The sequence below is a fragment of the Phycodurus eques genome, chromosome 16, assembly GCF_024500275.1.
Source record: "Phycodurus eques isolate BA_2022a chromosome 16, UOR_Pequ_1.1, whole genome shotgun sequence".
NCBI lineage: Eukaryota > Metazoa > Chordata > Actinopteri > Syngnathiformes > Syngnathidae > Phycodurus > Phycodurus eques.
Genome location: NC_084540.1, coordinates 10,829,969 through 10,852,424, shown reverse-complemented (window position 1 = coordinate 10,852,424; position 22,456 = coordinate 10,829,969). Strand labels below are relative to the sequence as shown.

At 41.5% G+C, this 22,456-nt stretch overlaps 2 protein-coding genes across 2 annotated transcripts in view; both read left to right on the top strand.

Annotated features, from left to right (window-relative positions):
- Positions 1 to 11,556, top strand: part of LOC133415240 (aconitate hydratase, mitochondrial-like) — a 16,506-nt gene extending 4,950 nt beyond the window's left edge. The window contains exons 9-18 of the mRNA XM_061701150.1: positions 803 to 908; positions 3,971 to 4,128; positions 4,594 to 4,667; positions 4,852 to 4,963; positions 5,337 to 5,519; positions 5,819 to 5,914; positions 6,738 to 6,929; positions 8,619 to 8,751; positions 9,967 to 10,088; positions 10,220 to 11,556. Of these exons, the coding sequence (XP_061557134.1) occupies positions 803 to 908; positions 3,971 to 4,128; positions 4,594 to 4,667; positions 4,852 to 4,963; positions 5,337 to 5,519; positions 5,819 to 5,914; positions 6,738 to 6,929; positions 8,619 to 8,751; positions 9,967 to 10,088; positions 10,220 to 10,351 (1,308 nt within the window). The 3' untranslated portion in view covers positions 10,352 to 11,556. The remainder of the gene's footprint in view (positions 1 to 802; positions 909 to 3,970; positions 4,129 to 4,593; positions 4,668 to 4,851; positions 4,964 to 5,336; positions 5,520 to 5,818; positions 5,915 to 6,737; positions 6,930 to 8,618; positions 8,752 to 9,966; positions 10,089 to 10,219) is intronic.
- A 4,219-nt stretch (positions 11,557 to 15,775) lies between these two features.
- On the top strand, positions 15,776 to 22,045 carry polr3h (polymerase (RNA) III (DNA directed) polypeptide H). Its single transcript, XM_061700550.1, has 6 exons — positions 15,776 to 16,130; positions 18,282 to 18,378; positions 19,145 to 19,231; positions 20,104 to 20,167; positions 20,262 to 20,493; positions 21,721 to 22,045. Exons 1-6 carry the CDS (start codon positions 16,020 to 16,022, stop codon positions 21,769 to 21,771), a joined length of 642 nt encoding a protein of 213 aa, XP_061556534.1. The 5' UTR covers positions 15,776 to 16,019; the 3' UTR covers positions 21,772 to 22,045.
- The last annotated feature ends 411 nt before the right edge of the window (positions 22,046 to 22,456 follow it).

The window sequence follows — 22,456 nt, the reverse complement described above, 5'->3', positions numbered from 1 at the left end:
GCAGTATCCTAGAGCAATAGTAAACAGAAACCCCAGCTGGAGTCATCATTTTTGGCTGGCTGTAGATCATCTAAAGTGTTACGGTTCAATTCCTGATGTGTTTTATTTTATTTAAAACATTTATTATTATTATTTTTTTTAAAGTGCAACTTTTGTTTTAATTGTTTGAGAAATACTAGTCTGCATACTGAACACTGTCGAGATGCCCTTGAGCAAGGAATCCCCCCTTCCTGCCCCATCATCACTCTGACTCTGGTTTCCTTGCATGCATGCAAGCATGCATGTGAGTGATGTCTGAGTGGTGTCCTCAAAATTATATAATTGAATTTCCCCTTAAGACAGAAGGGATGAAAAGGAGTGCCACTTTATTTATTTAAAGCCAAATTATTCCTTATGCGTCATGAAACCTCTATTACAGGGGTGTCAAACTCATTTTTGTCGCGGGCCACATTGTAGATAAGATTTTCCTCAGAGGGCAATTATGATTGTAAAACCATATCAATGTTGAATCGCCTCATCATAAAGTAATGTGGCGGGCCGGATCTGGCCCCCAGTCCTTGAGTTTGACACCTGTGCTCTATTAGATCATTTTCACTTTACCCAATCTCATGGTATTCTATTGTTCAGTGTTTAAATGAGATTATCTTGTCACTGGCGTTTCAATTTCATTCTGTCACATGTCACTCACTGTCTCACTGTCTATTCTGTTTTGTTGGACACAAATTCTGTTCCCTTTGTTCAGTTGCAAACATACCCACGTTATGGTTGGCTGTCTTTATTCATTGTTTCACTCTCCTAACAGTTGAAGCCACACATCAACGGGCCTTTCACCCCCGACTTGGCCCACCCAGTGTCTGACATTGGTGCCATTGCTCAGAAGAGTGGCTGGCCCCTTGAGGTTAAAGTTGGTAAGTCTTTTTTTTGTTTTGTTTTTGTGATGCTGTGTCAAGTGAAATGGGATATTTCTTTCTTTGCTGCCACCAGCTGTGTTATTGACCTGCTATGATCATATTACTGCTGAATCAGTGTTCAGTTCACTCTGCTGGAGGAATATGGATGAAATCTTCTTTTCCTTTCGGCTTGTCCCTTTTGGGGTCGCCACAGCGTGTCATCCTTTTCCATGTAAGCCTATCTCCTGCATCCTCCTCTGGAACACCAACTGCTCTCATGTCTTCCCTCACGACATCCATCAACCTTCTCTTTGGTCTTCCTCTAGCTTTCTTGCCTGGCAGCTCCATCCTCATCATCCTTCTACCAATATACTCACTATTTCTCCTCTGGACGTGTCCAAACCATCGAAGTCTGCTCTCTCTAAATTTGTCTCCAAAACATCTAACCTTGGCTGTCCCTCTGATGAGCTCATTTCTAATCTTATCCATCCTGGTCACTCCGAGAGCAAACCTCAACATCTTCATTTTCGCCACCTCCAACTCTGCTTCCAAATGTCCCTTCAGTGCCACTGTCTCTAATCCGTACATCATCATGTCTGGCCTCACCACTGTTTTATTAATTTTGCCCTTCATCCGAGCAGAGACTCTTCTGTCACATAACACACCTGACACCTTCCTCCACCCGTTCCAAACTGCCGTTTCTTCACTTCCTGACCACACTCACCATTGCTCTGGACGGTTGGCCCCAAGTATTTAAGGTCTTCCACCCTTGCTATCTCTTCTCCCTGTAGCCTCACTCTTCCCCCACCACCGCTCTCATTCATGCACATATATTCTGTTTTACTTCGGCTAATTTTCATTCCTTTACTTTCCAGTGCACGCCTCCATCTTTCTAACTGTTCCTCCACCTGCTCCCTGCTTTCACTGCAGATCACAATGTCATCTCCAAACATCATGGTCCTTGGGGATTCCAGTCTAACCTCATCTGTCAGCCTATCCATCACCACTGCAAACTGGAAGGGGCTCAGGGTTGATCCCTAATGAAGTCCCACCCCCACCCTAAATTGGTCTGTCACACCTACAGCACACCTCACCACCGTTCTGCTGCCCTCGTACATGTCCTGTATTATTCTAACATACTTCTCTGCCACTCCAGACTTCTGCATGCAGTACCACAGTTCCTCTCTGGGTACTCTGTCATAGGCTTTCTCTACATCTACAAAGACGCAATGTAGCTCCTTCTGACCTTCTCTGTACTTTTCCAACAACATCCTCAAGGCAAATAATGCATCTGTGGTACTCTTTCTAGGCATGAAACCATACTGTTGCTCGCAAATACTCACTTGTCCTGAGTCTAGCCTCCACTACTCTTTCCCATAACTTCATTGTGTGGCTCATCAACTTTATTCCTCTATAGTTCCCGCAGCTCTGCACTTCACCCTTGTTCTTAAAAATGGGCACCAGCACACTTTTCCTCCATTCTTCAGGCATCTTCTCACGCGCTAGAATTCTATTGAACAAGCTGGTCAAAAACTCCACAGTCACCTCTCCTAGATGTTTCCGTACCTCCACAGGAATGTCATCAGGACCAACTGCCTTTCCATTTTCATCCTCTTTAGTGCCTTTCTAACTTCCCCCTTACTAATCATTGCCACTTAGTGGTACACCACACTTGCCTCTTCTACGCTCCCTTCTCTCTCATTTTCCTCATTCATCAACTCCTCGAAATATTCTTTCCATCTATCTAGCACACAACTGGCACCAGTCAACATATTTCCATCTTTAGCCTTAATCACCCGAACCTGTTGCACATCCTTCCCATCTCTATCCCGCAGTCTGGCCAACCTGGAGTGATCCTTTTCTCCTTATTTAGTGTCCAACCTGGCATACATGTCATCATATGCCTCTTGTTTGGCTTTTGCCACCTCTACCTTTGCCCTATGTCGCATCTCAATGTATTCCTTCTGGCCCTCCTCGGTCCTCTCAGTGTCCCACTTCTTCTAAGCTTACCTTTTTCCTTGTAGGATTTCCTGTACTGTGAGGTTCCACCACCAAGTCTCCTTCTCTCCTTTCTTGCCAGAAGATACACCAAGTATTCTCTTGCCTGCCTCTCTGATCACCTTGGCTGCAGTGGTCCAGTCTTCTGGAAGCTCCGCCTGTCCACCGAGAGCCTGTCTCACCTCTTCCCGAAAAGCTGCACAACACTCGTCCTGTCTCAGCTTCCACCACATGGTTCTCTGCTCTGACTTTTGTCTTCCTAATCTTCCTCCCCACCACCATAGTCATCTTACACACCACCATCCTATGCTGTCTAACCCCACTCTCCCCTACCACTACATTACAGTCGGTAACCTCCTTCAGATTACATCGTCTGCACAAAATGTAATCCACCTCCGCTCTTGTAGGTCACCCTATGTTCCTGCCTCTTCATACTCCCAACATTCAAAGTCCCCACATTCAGTTCTCGGCTCTGTGCTTTCCTCTTCTCTTTCTGCCGAAGAACACGCTTTCCACCTCTTCTTCTTTGACTTCGACCCACAGTCGCTGAATTTCCACCGCCGCCCTGCAGGTTGACTGCGCGGACGTTGTTAACCCGGGCCACGACTGATCCGGTATTGAATTCTTTGGATGATCGCTCATATTTTTTTGACAAAGTTTTAAACCGGATGCCCTTCCTGACGCAACCCTCTGCATTTGTCCAGGCTTGGGACCGGCCTACAGTTTGCACTGGCTTGTGCCCCTCATTGGGCTGCATTAGGAATATGGATGCAATACACAAATGTAAATTATCACTGATATAATTATATATAAATGCAGACAAATAGTTCAATCAAAATATTAAAAACACCTATCAATGTAATTGCTGGTCCACACTATTAACTCAAACGATAATCATATTCTAAATTTAATACCTCTCGTATCTCATCAGATTGTGCATGTATACCTAATGTGGGCTATGAGTGTATGTTGTGCCTTATTTTATGGTCAAGTTCCTAATCAAGATGTGGCATTAAAAGAGGAGAGAAATGAGCGCTTGTATTCTCTTTCCTAAGTGCCAATTTGCCTCTGATAAACTGCAGGCCTGATTGGTAGCTGCACAAACTCCAGCTATGAGGACATGGGCAGAGCTGCCTCTCTTGCCAAGCAGGCCCTGGATAAAGGCATGAAGTGCAAGTCCCAGTTCACAGTCACCCCTGGTTCAGAACAAATCCGTGCCACCATTGAGAGGGACGGATATGTGAGTCAGAACCACATACAACGTATAGTACATTATATTTAAATGTCCCATATTTTATCAAACCAACCTTTTCTAGTATTTGGGATGTTATTTTGGTTCTGGTGCATCAGTAAACATGTGAAATATTAATTAAAATCGTCCACGCATTCCTGAGTTCCAGACGTTTTTGTGGATACAAAACTGGGTCAAACAGAAGTAGCTGTCAGAGGGACTTTTTCTGGACACTGGTATGATGCAATCAAATTGACACTCTTATATTAAGTCCATGTTAGAGAGTCACTCTATGGAGGTCTAAATAGCCAAAATATGGGACCTTTAAATAATAAAGTGGCATAGTTAAGTGTATTGACACAGGCTGTGTGTGTGTGTGTGTGTTTGTGTGTGTGTGTCTGTGTGCGTGCATGCGTGTGCGTGGAAGAAATGGAAAAGGATCCCTTCAAATTAATTTTGTAATGTCTCATCCAGGCCAAGATCCTGAGTGATGTTGGTGGGATCGTACTAGCCAATGCATGTGGACCTTGCATTGGTCAGTGGGACAGGTACGAACTATACGGTTTAGTTCACTTATCAGACTCAATAATGTAAAAAATATACTGGATACAAATGAATAAAAGGGTATTTGTTGTTGCTGTTGTATTACTTTTATTTTCACTTTACACAATTTGAGTTTGATAAATTCTGAAGGTTAAATAGGAGGTCCTTCATGCTCTGTATATTCAACAGGAAGGATGTGAAAAAAGGAGAGAAGAATACTATTGTCACTTCCTACAACAGGAATTTCACTGGCCGGAATGATGCTAATCCAGCTACTCATGCTTTTGTCACCTCTCCTGAGGTAAGTATTATTGTAGGTTGAATGTGTAAACAATGACATGCAGTTCAACTGCTCATATCCGCAGAAAGCAGTTCAAACACACAAGGTCACTGTGTCAAAGTCTGTTTCTGGGGCTAAATAAAGTAACCAAAGTATTTGAAACCCCTTCAGTGCTGTTCAACACCTCTGAAACGTGAAAACTATTATCAGTAGTGTATAGCAAACATCGTTAATCGAAGATCTCTAAAAACTAAGCATTATGGCTTTTTAAATGCAGCTATTTTTTGGATTTCAATAGATGCAGGTGAGGTAAAGTCACCTAATAAAGTGTCTGGTGAGCTTAGGTCACTGTTACTTTGTGTTATTTAAATCCTTCTTACGTAACTCATTGTAGATTGTAACCGCCTTGGCCCTAGCTGGGACCCTCGACTTCAACCCAGAGACGGACTACTTGACTGCCCCTAACGGAGAGAAGTTTAAGCTACAGCCCCCCAGTGGTGATGAGCTACCCTCCAGAGACTTTGACCCTGGCCAAGACACCTACCAGCATCCTCCAGATGATGGCAGCTCTGTTAAGGTCCGCTCAGTCAATTTGCTTTTAGTTTGTACAGAAAGTGGGACAAAATGACGGAAAACCAGTTAGCGCAGGGGAACGCTAGACTCTAAAGTATTATTAAAATATATCCATCCATCCATTTTCTACACCGCTTATCCTCACCAGGGTCGCGGCTATGCTGGAGCTTATCCCAGCTAACTGCGGGCGAGAGGCGGGGTACACCCTGAACTCGTCACCAGTTATTAGAATAGAATTAATCGTAATTTGTATTTTAAAGAATAGCAGGAACGTGTTAAGGTCTCATATTTGATGTTGTCCAGGTGGATGTAAACCCCTCCAGTAACCGCCTGCAGCTACTGGAGCCCTTCGACCAGTGGCATGGAAGAGACCTGGAAGACATGAAGGTCCTTATAAAGGTGAGACGAAACAAACTCAGTCACAGTTTTCTTCAACTATGATTCATGAGCTGCTTGATTACACATGACATATGACTTGGATGATACTTCATTGAATTTCACAGCTGTTCATCTCACATTTATCATTTGGTTACCCACCTGCAATTGGTGAAAGTCCATGATACATAGAGACCATATAAAAACAAATAGTTTAGTTTTACCCCCAAACATGTTTTAATCACAACCAAACTTAATAAAACCCACTTTTTTTATTCATTCCTTAGCGTCTGTTCTCACTCCCTTGCTCACAGTTTTCTAAATAGGAGACAATGCGTGCTTACCTAAAGCTTTTTATTTGTTATTTCCAGTTGAAGTTTACTGTAAAACTGGTACATGAAAGTCTGCTAACATTTAAAGCAAAACACCATACACGGGCTCACAGAAAGAGCAGCAACACATACAAACAGAACATAAAACAGTACTCACACGCATATATTGTCTCTGCTGTGTGGGAACAATGACTATTACTGGATCTCACTGGGGACCTTCTCTGCCTCTTCTTCTTGCTCTTAATTCCGCTGTGTCTCTTACAGTTGACCTCAGTGATGCCTGTCATGTTGTGGCACAATGTCTTACTAGACGAAGGTGTGCAACTCTAAATTCAGACTTGCATGTAAAAACATTCTGTAAAAACCCACAAAAATCACTTCAATATCCGCAATAGAGCAGGGGAGCCACGGATGAACCGCGTTATAGCAGGGAAAGACTACTGACTTCAGAGGGCTGTAGATGCCCAAAATAAATTCCTGTTCTCTAATACTCTCATCTCATTTTAATCTTTTAGGTTAAGGGAAAGTGCACCACCGATCACATCAGTGCTGCCGGGCCCTGGCTGAAATTTCGTGGTCACCTCGACAACATTTCTAACAACATGCTTATCGGTGCTGTTAACACAGAGAATGATGCAGTCAACAAAGTCAAGAACCATCTTATTGGAGAGTATGATGGAGTGCCCGATGTGGCTCGCCACTACAAGGTGAGCTTGAAGTGTTGGCATTTGATGGCGTAGATTGAAATACAATGAACCCCTGTTTATCGCGGGGTATATGTTCCTGGCCTGGCTAAGTGAAAATCTGCAATATAGAGAGACCATATACAAACAAAACACTGTAAATAGATTTAAAATATTTTAAAAAATGCACCTTTTTTCAAGTACCGTAATTTTGTGTATAATGCGATTGTACCCATCTTACAAATTCTGCCTGGGTAATCAAACATATGACCACAACTGTGTTTTCTCATTTACTAAATAAAATTAGGGCTGTGAATTTCAAAATAAGAGCAAGTAAGTAATAAAAAAAGTATTACGTGTTCAAATAAAATGCGTAACTTCAGTATAATTATTTGAAAAAACTAAAAAAAAAAATACAGATAATACTGCATGTTTTGAACATATGGGTAGAAGCCAAATCATGCATTGTAAAAATGCGTTATACATAGGTAGAAGGGTTTTCCAGAATTTTGAGGTCAACTTTGGAGTGCGTATTATACATGGGTGGGCATTATACGCGAGAAATTATGGTATTCCATAGCCCCCATTGTCAAGTTCTCACTGTCAAGAGATAGGAGACTATAGTACAACATAATTTGAAGAAATGAAAACAATACTCTCGCTCGCATAGTTCTCCAAATAAGAGGCAAACTGTGTTTGATTCAAGTTGTTGTTTGTCACTCACAGTCTAAGTTTACTATAAAACTGACACAAGAAACAAATGAGAATTAAGCATTGTACATTTAAACATCAAAATGTTAACCAAACTATACAATAATGAAAGTTCGCTATTTTAATGCTAACATACTTTTTAATGCAATATGCTATAGACCGGCTAAAAGTTATTAGCATAGATGTTACAGTAATTATAAACAACTGCTACTTTAACAGGCACAGAGCAGCAACACCTACAAACAGCATGCAATAGTCCTCACATGCATAGATTCTTTCTGCTGTGTGGGAACAACAAATATTTGTACAGTTTATTAGGGCAACCTTTAGTGATACTACATTGAAGGTGTGCAACTCTAAATTCAGACTTGCTTATATACATACTGTAAAAACGCATGAAAAAAGATTGCTTTAGAATCATTGAACATACTATACTTACTATCTGGATTTTCACAGCAGCTAGGACTTTAGTTTCCATTATTGTGTTTCATTCATCTATCATATCAACAAAGGGTATGCAGTAAAAAGCATATGCATGAAGTTGCGACTTGATTGGGCCATGTTTGCAATGTATCATGTGATTTTTAATTATTTATTTCCCCCCCCCCCTCTCCCCACGCACAAATGCTGTCTGGTGTACGTGTTCATATTTTAGCCATTTTTACCAGCAGATATTGGCAAAAGCTTCTAAAATGTATTTTAAAAAGCACTGTTGTGCCCCCACCTGCCAGCATGCGTGTCTGCACAAAAGCGGTAGAGAGACTGCGCTTGTGCCAGACATTTTTTCGATTTCTGATTTCCCTATGCTTTTTGCTGTCAATTTAACGCTGGTCCGTAAACTGAACTGCACCCAAGTTCAATAGCAAGCGTTGCGTGACCCACCACCTCAAAGGGTCTCTGTTCCATGTTTGGTGCACACCAGAAGAGCAAATGCAGTTCAGTGTAGTTTTAACCAAACCAAACTTGACAAGTATGAACACAGCCTTTAAATGTCTAACCAAGGCCAATGGAGTCAACTGGGTGGTGGTTGGAGACGAGAACTACGGTGAAGGATCCAGCAGAGAGCATGCAGCCCTGGAACCTCGACACTTGGGGGGACGTGCCATCATTGTCAAAAGTTTTGCTAGAATCCACGGTAAGTTTTGGAGGGAAATTACAAGGGTATCTTAATAGCAAAAACTCTACCCAACCTCTCCATGCATTTTCTACACCACTTATCTTGTAAGCCAGAACATACAGCTTCCTTGTGGTGAGAGTATACCGAGTACTGATCACCAGTCAATCAGAGGGCTGACACATAGACAACCCTTCAAACACTTAACCTAACCTACATGTTTTTGGATTGTTAGAGGAAGGCTGAGTATTAGGAAAGTACTACTAGCAGCCACATGCATTGTCCACATCCCCAACTGCTACAAAATGGTAGTTTTAACATAATATTGCAAAAATTTTGTAACTGTTAGCTAATGCCCCTCCATGTTTTTCTTGTGATATCACAAACAACAGAGCTGGGTTTATTCTCCCTTCTCTCTGCAGTTCTTGGTCTACACACAGTGAATCACTTTGGTTTGAGCCAATCAGTATCTCCCTCTTTTAGTCAATAAACATAGCGTGTACTTAATTTGAGTAAACTTAAAAGACTACGTACGCCCTAACTACTGTTATTCTCAAGGATAGTAATCAATCCATCCTAATTCATTAAATTGATTTGGAATATAAAAAACAGAAAAAAACAACAACCAAAGACCTCCCTACAAATTATTTTTTAAAGGTGCCATATTTTACCAAACCAACTTGTTGTAGTAGTTGGCGTGTAATATTGTGCCTCTGTAAACGGGGAATATGAATTATAATTGTCCGCAAGTTCTAGACGTTTTTCCGCAGAGAGGCCTAAAATCAGGACATTTGAATTTCTCAAGCTTATCTACGTCACTAGCAAAGATCTCCGCCTACCTCTCAGATCCTGAGTCAGCGGTGTCAACGTAACAAACATGCGTGCTCTTACAAGTGGGTTTTCTACACAGAGGCAACCATTCAGAAGAAAGAGCGCGGTCTTAGCAAAATTTGGACAAAGCAGATACAAAACTGGGTCAAATAGAAATAGCTCTCAGAAGCGCCTTTTCTGGAGATTGATTTGACAAAACCAAGGTGTATTTGAAAAGAAATTGACACTTTCATACTAAGTCCATGTTAGAAAGTCACTCTCTGGAGGTCTAAATAGACAAAATATTGGACCTTTAAGGCCCCTGTATACAGTATGCTTTTCATTCTCTCAAGGATTGAAGTGGAAGTGGTTCCCTTAATATCATTGTGTGTTTTTGTTGTTGTTGTATTATTTATTTTTTAACAGAGACTAACCTGAAGAAGCAGGGCCTGCTGCCACTAACGTTTGGAAATGCTAGTGACTATGACAAAATTTGCCCCGATGACCACATTTCAATCACCGGCTTGAAATCCTTTGCCCCTAGCAAGGTAAGCCACACCCTGTATCCATTAACCAGCTGGTAGTGTGTATTCACTAAAATACATTTTAAATGGTTAAATTCCCTGATCTGAGTGCCAGTAATCCACATCAGTAATTAATAATCTGTTTCCTCCTCTAGCCCCTGACAGCGCTGATCAAACATAGCGATGGCAGCGAGGAGTCCATCTCCCTAAACCACACTTTCAATGAGACACAGATTGAGTGGTTCAAAGCTGGCTCTGCCCTCAACAGGATGAAGGAGCTCCTGTGATTGGTTGAGGGAGGGAAGGAAGGCAAGGCTTACAGTTGCCATCAAGGGGCCTTAGCATGAGTGAAGAAGGTGAGAAATGTGAGCGTAGTGGAGAAAGAGACTGTGCGAATACAATGATGGTAACCACACTTAGTCGAGGCACACTTGTAGTTGTTTTTGGAAAGAGCACATTCACACGCACAAGGTCGCTGGACAGATGAAAAGCGCACATAGCCACATACAGCCACAGATAGGATTACACAATAGAGAGTCAAACAAAATAAGACCAGCCAATTTTGTGTGAGAAGCTTAGCAAATCATCTATTTCACGGCAGCTTCATACTAACTGGCAGTCCTTCTTTTTTCAGTCACACACACTGTTTGCGTATGGCTTAAGCGCATGTGACCCTCTAGCATTTCATACACTGTCTTGATTTTTATTTTCATTTTTTAAACATCACAAATCACAATTACCATCAAAAACCATCAAAATTAACAAGCAGCAGTCAGTGCCTGACTTAAAAAGGTTAAAAACCATATGTTGTCCAACAAAGTACATATTAAAAAAAAATATATATATATAGTGCTAAAAATGTTAGGTGTTGAATAACATCTCTATTTTCCGTCCAAACAGACTTTAAAAGCAGAATGTGATCCAGCCAACACTCTATGTAAATTATTTTAGATGTTTGTTGATCCTTTCTAGTGTAATTATTCACTTGGATGTCTGCCATAGTTGATTTCAATACTGTAAATAAAATAGCCCTCACATTATACAAGGCCTTTTACTCTGATGTGTGCAGGAATATTTCTCTATGTGACTGTCTTTGTTACTCTAAACCATATACATGCTGCTATTGTTATACATTACCTTGCCTTTTTATGTATTTAATTTATTGAAATCTGCAGTGGGTAAATTTTTGGTAGTTAATGAGATGACCCACGGCATGCGAGATGAATTAATGCTTTCCCACCTTGCATACTGGTGCCTGTAACAAATTAATTCTCTGTTTAGAGTTTTGGTCCTCCATAGCGTTTTGTTACAGTAGCTAATGCACAATCTAGTCCAATAGTGTCCAGATGCCTGTACACTAGCACTTTTGTTTCTGAGGTATTTTTTGAGCTGTTTATTCTTAGCAGGTATATAGCTCTTAAGAATACGTCGAGTTGTGTGTGATTATTTTGGATCCAATAAATCATCAAATAAATCAGTATTCATACACGAATTCTCCTGCAAATTAAGAAATTGGGAGGTTATTTTTGTTTGTCTTGTCATTCTACAATGCAGAAATCTTTTTTCTTTAAATATAATGATAAACATTCCATAAATGTGCTTAAACGCCACAATTTGTGTAAATCATGTGCTATATAGCTGAACTATGTATAGAAGTGTGTACATAATATATATATATATATATATGAATATATATATATGAACTATGTATAGAAGTGTGTACATTATATATATATATATATATATATATCTCTCTATCTGCGATTGGCTGGCAACCAGTTCAGTTCAGTACCCTGCCCGATGACAGCTGGGATAGGCCCCAGCACGCCCGCGACCCGCGAGGAAAATGGATGGAGATAGATGGAGAGAGAGAGAGAGAGAGAGAGAGAGAGATATATATATATATATATATATATATATATATATATATATATATATATATATATATATATATAGAGATGAGAGCTGTCCCCCTTTGTGGTCCTTATTCATAATTTGGATATCTATCTATACTTACACAAATGTTGCTTGTTACTACTGCCTTTGACAATATCTGAATGATTCCATATGTGATACTAGTTCATTCACTCAACTTTTAAATGCTTCGAGAATCATTTAAATATGGACGACTATTTCACCATGATTTTTTCTTCTTTTCTTGTGAAGCAAGGTGATACAATGAGGTTTATAGGTTGTGACCTTTAAGTTGAAAATAAATTGCAGTTGAAATTGTATTATCAATGAAGGTGGTGTGTGGTCGAATGCCCCTTGACATAGTTAATTGGTCTGCTACGGCAAAAAGAATCACTCGAGAACAAATGTTAATTTAATATGATTGTTCTCACAATTGTCAATTTTCAAATCCTGATCCATCCATCCATTTTCTGAGCCGCTTCTCCTCACTAGGTTCGCGGGCGTGCTGGAGGCGCTGCCAGGCCCACTGGGAGCAAATTAGGGTTCTGTGTCTTGCCCAAGGACACTTCGACATACGGACAGTCGTAGCAGGGATTCGAACCTGTTCTGTTCTGTTCTCAAAAGAGGTCCCTTCCAAATCCGTTGTGGACTTTCAAAATAAAAGTCTCCAGCGGCTCGACTTTGAGCTCCTCCCGGATGACCGAGCTTCTCACCCTATCTCTAAGGGAGAGCCGGGATAACCTGCGGAGGAAACTCATTTCGGCCGCTTGCATCCGGGATCTCGTTCTTTCAGTCACGACCCACAGCTCGTGACCATAGGTGAGGGTAGGAACATAGATCGACCGGTAAATTGAGAGCTTCGCCTTTCGGCTTAGCTCCTTCTTTACCACAACGGACTGATACAAAGTCCGCATCACTGCAGACGCTGCACCGATCCGTCTGTCGATCTCCTGTTTCAGTCTTCCCTCACTCATGAACCAGACCCCAAGATTCTTGAACTCCTCCACTTTGGGCAGGATCTCATCCCCGACCTGGAGAGGGCACGCCACCCTTTTCCGACTGAGGACCAAGGTCTCAGATTTGGAGGTGCTGATTCTCATCCCAGCCGCTTCACACTCTGGTGTGAACCGCTCCAGTGAGAGTTGGAGATCATGGCCTGATGAAGTCAACAGAACCACATCATCTGCAAAAAGCAGAGATGCAATTCTGAAGTCCCCCAGCAGAATGATGTAGTCCCCAACGGGAGCGCTCTCCAGTACCCCCTCTAAGGACTCCAAAAAGGGTGGGTACTCTGAACTGCTATTTGGTTCATAGAACCCCAACGTACAGGCGCCGAGCAAGGGGGCAATAAGTATACCCTCACCTGCTCGGCGCCTCTCACCATTGGCAACTCCAGAGTGGAAGAGAGTCCAACCCCTCTCGAGAGGATTGGTACCAGAGCTCAAGCCGTGTGTGGAGGCGAGCCCGACTATATCTAGTCGGAACTTCTCGACATCGCAGACCAGCTCGGGCTCCTTCCCTGCCAGAGAGGTGACATTCCACGTCCCTAGAGCCAGTTTCTGTAGCTGGGGATCGGCCACCGCCCAGCTCACACTGCGCCGACCCCTATGGCCCCTCCCACAGGTGGTGAGCCAATGGGAAGGGCGACCCACGTTACCCTTTTGGGCTCTGCCCGGCCGGGCCCCATGTGTGCAGGCCCGGCCACAAGGCGCTCGCCTTTGAGCCCTACCTCCAGGCCTGGCTCCAGAGGTGACCCGTGTCCGGCCAAGGGAAAAATTGTTTGTCATCATAGGGGTTTTTGGAGCTCTGCTTTGTCTGGTCCCTCACCTAGGACCTGTTTTCCATAGGTGACCCTGCCAGGGGCATAAAGCCCCAGACAATTTAGCTCCTAGGATCATTGGGACATACAAACCCCTCCACCACGATAAGGTGACAGCTCAAGGAGGGGCCAAATCTGATGTGGCATTTCAAAATAAAAGTCCCCTCAAATATGCATATTTCACTGTCACTGCCACTGATTTAAAACATTCATTAAAAAATCTATGTGAATACTACTTCTTTTAAGAAATAATTCGAAATAATCCCGTTCGTATCGCAATACCTTTTCCCCTTCATACATGTAGGAGACAAACACAGGATGCTACTACATTACTGCCATCACCATTTGATGTAGTATATCTGCAGTCTTTAAAAACCCCAGATTGTTTTATCATTAAATATGATTTTTGGGTATCAACATTAACACTTTAACCACTGAAGTAATTTCTCATGCCAGTCTGACACTGGAAGGAAGACGTGCATTGATCCATCCATTTCAACAGCACTTAACCTGTTGAGTCGCGGGGTGTTGGAGCCTACCCCTGCTGAGTTCGGGCAAAAGACAGAAAAAACCCTGAGCTGGTCGGCAGTCAGTCGCAGGGCACATATACTGTCGAGACCATCATTGAGTGGGAACCAAACCCACGCTGGTTGCATTAAAGTCAGGCGAATGAACCACAACACTATTAGTAACTGGAAGGAAAACAGTAGATTTTAAATAGTTATAAGAAAGACGGTTTTCTATTTTTTGATCTTGATCAAACTTCTTTTGGTGGAGACCTGGTGTGGTGCAGTGTCCCCCAGAACTGGACTGGTGTTGCGATATCGCATATATTTTTTTAACAAATGTTATAAATCAGTGGTAGTGACAGTGAAATATACCAATTTCAGGAGACTTTTATTTTGTAATGCCACATCAGATTTGGATGGGACCTCTTGTTGGAGACCTGGGGTTTTGCAGTGTCCCCCAGAACTGGACCGGTGTTGCGATATCTCATAGATTTTTTTAATTAGATTTTTTCAGTCAGGGGTAATGACAGCAAAATATGCAGTTTTCAGTTACTTTTATTTTGAAATACAATATCCGATCTTCATCAAACCTCTTTTAGGGGAGTCCTTGGTGGTCTATCACACAGATCTGGACTTGTCTTGCGATATCAATGGGATTATTTTAGGGTGGCTTTGGCTCAGTAGGTAGAACAGGTTCGAATCCCTTGCTACAACTGTCCGCATGTTGAAGTCTCCTTTGGCAAGACACAGAACCCTAATTTGCTCCCAGTGGGCCTGGCAGTTCCTTGCATGGTAGCAGTCGCCCCATGAACGTGTGTGTGAATGTGAGGCTTTGTGAAGCACTTTGGGGACTGTGATGGTGTAGCTAAAGCACTATACAAGGGCAGTCCATTTACCATTTATTTTTCCTAAGATATCATCTATCCATCCATCTTCTGAGCCGCTTCTCCTCACTAGGGTCGCGGGCGTGCTGGAGCCTATCCCGGCTGTCATCGGGCAGGAGGCGGGGTACACCCTAAACTGGTTGCCAGCCAATCGCAGGGCACATAGAAACAAACAACTATTCGCACTCACAGTCATGCCTACGGGTAATTTAGAGTCTCCAATTAATGCATGTTTTTGGGATGGGGGATTGAACCCGGGTCCTCAGAACTGTGAGGCTGACGCTCTAACCAGTCGCCCACCGTGCCGCCCCTAAGATATCAAATAAACAAAAAAATTTAATGCATCTCAAGATTCAATAATATTAACCTTGTTGGTTGCTTTCCTTTTCCGAGGAGCATTGACGTCCGTATTACTGTGGGCTTTTATTTTGAAGGTGGCTTTCGTCGCGAGTTGGCGACTTATTACCGTAATGCCCAGTATGAACAAAATTAGGGGCGGCTGGTTTTACTGCTACTTTACGAGTGGAGGCTGGCTTGACCGCAGTTTAATGTCTCTGTATGTACCTTTAAATTGCTTGACGACACGTCGTAAACCGACCGGCACTGTCGTGAGAACCACATGGCAGCAACATGTTTACCACTGTGAAGCTGTAACGACAATTTTCCCAAAGTGTTTTTTTTATTTTTATTAGATTTTTTTTGGGGGGGGGAGGGGGGCATTCTTAAGTTAGATGCGTTTGGTAGATAAAACGTATCGTTCCTCAGCTCTCATATGTAGCGCGCAAATCGCGCTTAGCATTGGGTTGCGTCGCGTGCTCCAGTCTGCACCATGTTTGTGTTAGTGGAGATGGTGGACACAGTCAGGATCCCTCCGTGGAACTTTCAAAGACAGCTCAACGAGGCTGTGTCCGAGGAGCTGAACAAAAAACTGGCCAATAAGGTGAGTCTGCGTTTCTTCGTGCTCAAGCCTTGCTTGCTTGTTATTTTTTTAGACATTGGGTGAGGCTCCTTGAGTCTCCTAGCAGAGACTCTTCTGTCACACAACACACCTAACGCCTTCCTTCACCCGTTTCAACCTGCTTGGACCCGTTTCTTCACTTCCTGACCACACTCACCATTGCTGTGGACGGTTAACCCCAAGTATTTAAAGTCCTCCACCCTTGCTATCTCTTCTCCCTGTCGCCTCACCCCCCAACCCCCCCCCCCCCCCCTCCCCACTCCTCTCATTCATGTACATATTTTCCATCTTACTTTCATTTTTTATTTACTTGTTTTTATTCAATTATTTCAATATTTATTTCAATATTTATTTCAGTTTTCAATATTTTATTCTGTATTTAACTTTGGCACTCCTATAAATTTCAGTATTTGTTTCACCATTTAATTTTGGCCCTCTTATAAATTAAAAATTTCACTTGAATTTTGGCACACTTATAAATATTGAAATAAAGTAATTAAACATTGCATAATTACAAAAATGTAAGTAGTTAAACATGTTCTTAGATGGCATTGTGATCTGCAGTGAAAGCAGGTAGCAGGTGGAGGAGCAGTTAGAAAGGTGGAGGCATGCATTGGAAAGGAGAGGAATGAAGATTAGCCGCAGTAAAATGGAATAATATGTGCATGAATAAGAGGGCTGAAGGGGGGGTATAGTGAGGCTTACAGGGAGAAGAGATAGCGAGGGTGGAGGACTTTAAATACTTGTGGTCAACAGTCCAGAGCAAACTTGCAGCTCACTCTTCAATATTTGATGCCCGCGTTACTTTTAGTGATATTTTTCTTTTTAACGTAGGCTTGCTATCTTATAAAAAATTATGAAAGGATATAAGCCTTATACTTTACCAAATATGCAAATACATGTACCGTATGGAGACATTTCGCCGTCTGAATGATGTAACTCTTACGTGTAGTCGTCACGAGACTTGTAGACTTTCGTTTAAATCTTTTGTGGAGGCCGAAATTAAAAGTTGTTTATCAAATACGTCAGGCCACGTGGACGGATTTGGAATACATTTGTCCATGTAACTTCGTATTTAAGGAAAATCCTGGGTGTCGCTGCTGTACAGAAGCTTTGCTGTATAGCTTTGCTTTGAATCAGCTGGCCCAAACTTGCATACTGTGAATAAAAAGCCACGAAAACGAGGTTTCTCAGCCACTATTATATGGAAGTGGTTTGCTCTTTTGCCACTCAATGTAATGCACAAGTATTACGTCACAATAACATTTTGCGAACACTCCCCTGGTTCACAAACCAATTTATGTCCAACTTGATAATGCACCCCAAAGTATCGAGTAGAACATTTACTTAGGGCAAATATAGATGTGTAACATTGACTAAAAATACAACATGGAAAATGAAGGACCTGAATACTAACTGGTATAAGTGAATAAATTCAGTGGATATCAGAACTTAATAGGACCAGTGAATTTTTCAATATCAGTTTCCTTAATTGGTATGATACCCTTCACAGTTAGACATCACCTTGAAGTTTGACGAGGCCTTTATAATCGGAACCGAATCCAAGTTTAATAATAAGGATTAAAGTATGCGCGTAATCATAACCACATCCTCAACACTGCTGTGACTCAAAATTACCAGCGAGTCAGCAGTGCAGTCAGAAGACGTGCACTAGCGATAGAAAACGGTCAAAATTCACCAATCATTTCTCCTTCAACGAATCAAACAAGAAACCATCTAGTTCTATACTAACTCGCTTTTCGTCATTGTAGTAACTTGACCGTTTGTGATCGAACCTTGTAACATTTTGACCTCATTTTCTTGAAAACACTTGCCAGGTTCTACCGGCCCCTCCATGTTCCCATCAAGCTCAAATGCTGCCGTATGGTTCTGGGTGATCGGTGTCGCAAAAATAGTCGACCGTTTTTGTTATTTTGTCCAAGTCGCTCGAACGAAAATATGACCGACACTTAAAAATCTAAGTCAATATTGTCTCCTACTCCTTCTGAAACAATTGATTGATCCTACTCACTTTTTGTGAGTAGTGTAACTTTTTGGTTCTTCTATGGAAAAACTGCATCATGACAAGTGAAGCAATTTTTGCTCAATGGTGGTTCTCTCTCCCTCCCTTAGGTGGTCTACAATGTCGGTCTATGTATCTGCTTGTATGACATCACGAAACTGGAGGATTCGTACATTTTCCCAGGGGATGGTGCTTCACACACAAAAGGTAGGATGAGGCGGTAGCTTGACTGTTATCGCTGCATCACATTGTGCACTACCTATGACACTACCTCCTTGTTCACTCCTTTTAACCTAAAATTAATTCAATTTTGGCTTTTTATTTGCGCATTCAGTCTGTCCTAAAGTGAATTTTAGGATAAGTCAAAAAAGGAATTTAATTGCAAAAACTATGTTTCACTCTGTCCTGAGAGCTTCTCCGGGTATATAATTACATGAATGTGGTTTGACGTTGCAATATGACAGCAGTGCTAGTTATTTTGAGTGGGAAAAGTATCTTTTGAAAATCTTGTTGAAACCATATATCAAGGGGCATAGCACCAGATTATGCATCCCCAATACAGAAACTTCATGGAGGCCCCCCCCCCCCTCCCCCCACGAAATATTTTGTCAGTGGGGAGTGGGCCCTGTGTCGGACAGCTGGGGGTCCCCCAGATGGTCAGGGCCCCTTGACAGTGCCAAGTGTTTACCCTCTGTTCGACGCCCCTGTGTACATCACAATATTTAAATGCTTGTATGGTAGGTAGTTCCAGTAGCATTACGGCATTTGATTTTACCATCGATTAAATAAACCAGTTGTTATACTTTTGTTTTTGTACTTTTATCTAACAATATACAGTAAAGCAAAAAAGTTCATCGGGAAATTAGTAAGGCAGTAATCTCTGAAGAGATTAGAACATAAAATGAAATTGTATGTTTATACAAGTTATTAATTCCTTTGAACAACTTTACCTTGAGCCCCTTTTTCCTGTCAGTTCATTTCAGGTATGTTGTTTTCCACCCGTTTCTGGACGAGATACTGGTCGGCAAGATCAAGTACTGCAGTCAGGAGGGTGTTCATGGTAAGAGCCCTTAATTTTCTAGAATTTATTCTGCACATTTTCCCCCTCAATATGTCCAATGTAAATAACCAGCACAACTTATTTAAAGGCTGTTGCATACACACATTTGTGAGTGCAAATGTGTGTCTGAAGTTGGGCCCTCACTCCCAATCTCTGTTTTGAATTTTTTGCAAAGGCGTTCGATGGGGTTGAGGTCAGCGCTACAAGGTTCTTCCACACCAAACTCGTTCAACCATACCTTTTTTGGACCTTGCTTTGTGCACTGGGTCGTACTGCAATCATGCTGGAACAGAAAAGAGCCTTTATCCAAACTGTTTCCACAAAGTTGGAAGTATTATTATTATAACCGAATTTTTCAATGTCTTGTTGGGATGAAAATTCGGAAGAAACTAAGGAATCTAGCCCAACCTCTGTTTAAAGGGGACATATTTTGCCAAACCAACTTTTTATAGTGCTTGGGATGTAATATTGTCTGTTTTGTGCCTCAGTACACATGCGAAATATGAATTAATCCAGTTCATAGTTCTCAATGTTTTTCTGCCTAGAGGCCTGAAATCAGGTCATTCGAATTTCGAGCTTATCTACGTCATTACCGAAGATCTCCACCTACCTCTCCGCTCCCAAGCTAGCGCTGTCAACATCACAAACACGTGTGCTCTCACAAGTGGGTTTCTTACACGGAGGCAACCAATCAAAGGAAAGGGGGCGTTCTTAGCCAAATATGAACAAAGCAAATACAAAACTGGGTCAAACAGAAGTAGCTGTCAGAGTCAAACACATGTAGCGAAAAATCATCCAAAAGCTCACATCCTGCTTCCAACATCGGATGGTATATATTGCTGAACACTGACAGTGACGTTTCTATTTCGCAGTGACCATGGGCTTCTTTGATGACATTCTCATCCCGCCAGAGTCTCTTCAGCAACCCACTAAATTGTATCCTCTCAAATATGACTTTACACTGTCTTTTGGCATGTTATTGTAATAGATTCATAGTGTTGGCTCTAGTCTTCCTTAGTCATAGCTCAAGCGATGAAGCTGAGCAAGTTTGGCTTTGGGAGTATGAGACTGATGAGGGAGCACATGACCTCTACATGGACCAGGGAGAGGAGATTCGTTTTCGAGTGGCGGATGAGATATTTGTGGATACTTCACCAACGGGCCCTACCACTGACGCGCCACCCGCCCAACCTGGGCAGGCGACGGCACCACCACCTGCACAAGATACCGGCGAGAAGAAAGATGCGCCATATACTCTGATAGTAAGATCTGCTATTGCTGGAGTGCATTGGCATAGTACTAACTAACAGTTTTTCCAGGTGTGCAATGCAAAGTTTTAAATGCAAGCTTATGCAGGATAGGCACTTAGGGTGAGTTCAATAAAAAAAAACATGGCTTTTATGAGGTTGCTGGCTTTACCAAAATTATTGAACTGATATTTATTTTCCACAACTCAATCATGTTTGTCTTCCACTAACACTTACAATTCAATCACTTCAAACTTTATTTTGTGCTGATAGTGCTTGTAGTGCTCTCAAAGGTTCTGTGGTGAAAAAGTATTTGTGCTACATAATGTGCAAAACCTTTAAAACACTGCATCCCCCACCATTTTTACACCTGTTGCCAACAGGACAAGCAATCTGTTGAGTGAGTAAACACGCAATTTACACACCTACTGTTTGGGATCTTAGTAAATCGGGCCCCTAGTGTCTTCAATTAACCTAACGTGCATGTTCTGGAAATGTGGAAGTAAGCCGGAGTACCTGGGGAAAAAAACCCCACACAAGCACGGACAGAGAGGCAGACCTGCTAACCACTAATCACTGTGCTGCGTATAGATATACTTGATCTATCCTGTGAAGGAAATGAATCATAGCAGCAATAGTCAGAATAGATATTGTTCATAACATTGCATGTACTTAACACGTTTATTAGACCACCAAACGATTCAGATTGTAAAACTTTGATTACTGGTATGTAAGGTTTATACCACAGCTACCTTAAGCAGTATTGGTAATTCCGATAATCATTTTATGTTTCTGTCATGTTTAATATTTCAGAATGTAGACTTAGCCAGGGGAAATCGCTAGTGGTGCTGGAGGATTGATGACAGTTAATTTGACTGCTTATAAATAAAACTAATACTACAGTTGGCTTCATACTTCAATATTGCACAGACTATTAAATACAACTGCGCTTCAAAATAATACAGTATTTTAAAGGTAGCAAAGTGTTGTACAAGTGAAGCCCATTTTTGCTCACTTATTTTAACCTGCGCAGTCTGTGATCAATTAGTAGTGTAATTCCTAAATACTAAATTAATTCCTCTTTGCCAGTTTCAAAACAAACATTGTATTTGTAAAGCCAGAATTTTTGATTGACTGTTTTGCACCTAATGTTGTGGCCAATGAGTGCATGTTAGAATATTTAGAACAGCATACCATAACTAAATGAACACAGAAACTGACCTGCTACGTTTCTTGTCTTAGGGGACCATTTGTGAGCCAGGACTGGGGCTACTGTCATGGTGGAACAATTAGCAGGAGGAAGAGGAGAACATTGGACAATCATCGTTTGTCAGGAAGACCTTGTGTCTGGATCAAAACTTGATTTTTGAGACTAAAAATAGACATTGGTGACAGAAATAACTGAGGTGTCGTGCTGAGGAAAGATCATTTGGGTAATACCCACTGAAAAAGACTTGGTGTTAATATGTCATATAAAGACAATGATCCATGAGTAAGCGCTTTTATTTGGTAGATTTCGCATTGGACAGCATTTCCCTAATCAATGATAAATGAGTCATGAAGTAAAGCAAGTTGAAGAAGTATAATTTATTTACCATAATAGCATTACTAAAAGTGTGATTGTCACAAGCAAACCCTAAATCATATTTTTTACTCTTTCATGTTGGATTTAAACAAAAGATTAGAATGAATAAGGCCCACCACACACCAAGCGAAGCAGCCGAGCCCATATGAACTGTCATGCAATTTGCGCGGTTTGTAAACTAGTTCTCTTTATTGACACTATATAAATTAAACTGATTTAATTAGATAAATGAATAAAAATGTTTTATTTTACAGATCAAATGTATTCTCATTTTAATATCTATTTAGTATTAAGGTAAATTAACAAATTCTTCATTAAAAATAAAACCTCGTCAAATCTTTTATTAATAGTCACCAATCCTTCCGTCCATTTTCCGTACCATTATCCTCATTA

Coding starts and splice junctions, on each gene's coding strand:
- polr3h (XM_061700550.1), top strand. CDS start 16,020: ATGTTTGTGTTAGTGGAGATGGTGGACACAGTCAGGATCCCTCCGTGG. Junction 19,232..20,103: donor CAGTCAGGAGGGTGTTCATG/GTAAGAGCCCTT, acceptor TCTATTTCGCAG/TGACCATGGGCTTCTTTGAT. Junction 20,494..21,720: donor ATGCGCCATATACTCTGATA/GTAAGATCTGCT, acceptor TTCTTGTCTTAG/GGGACCATTTGTGAGCCAGG.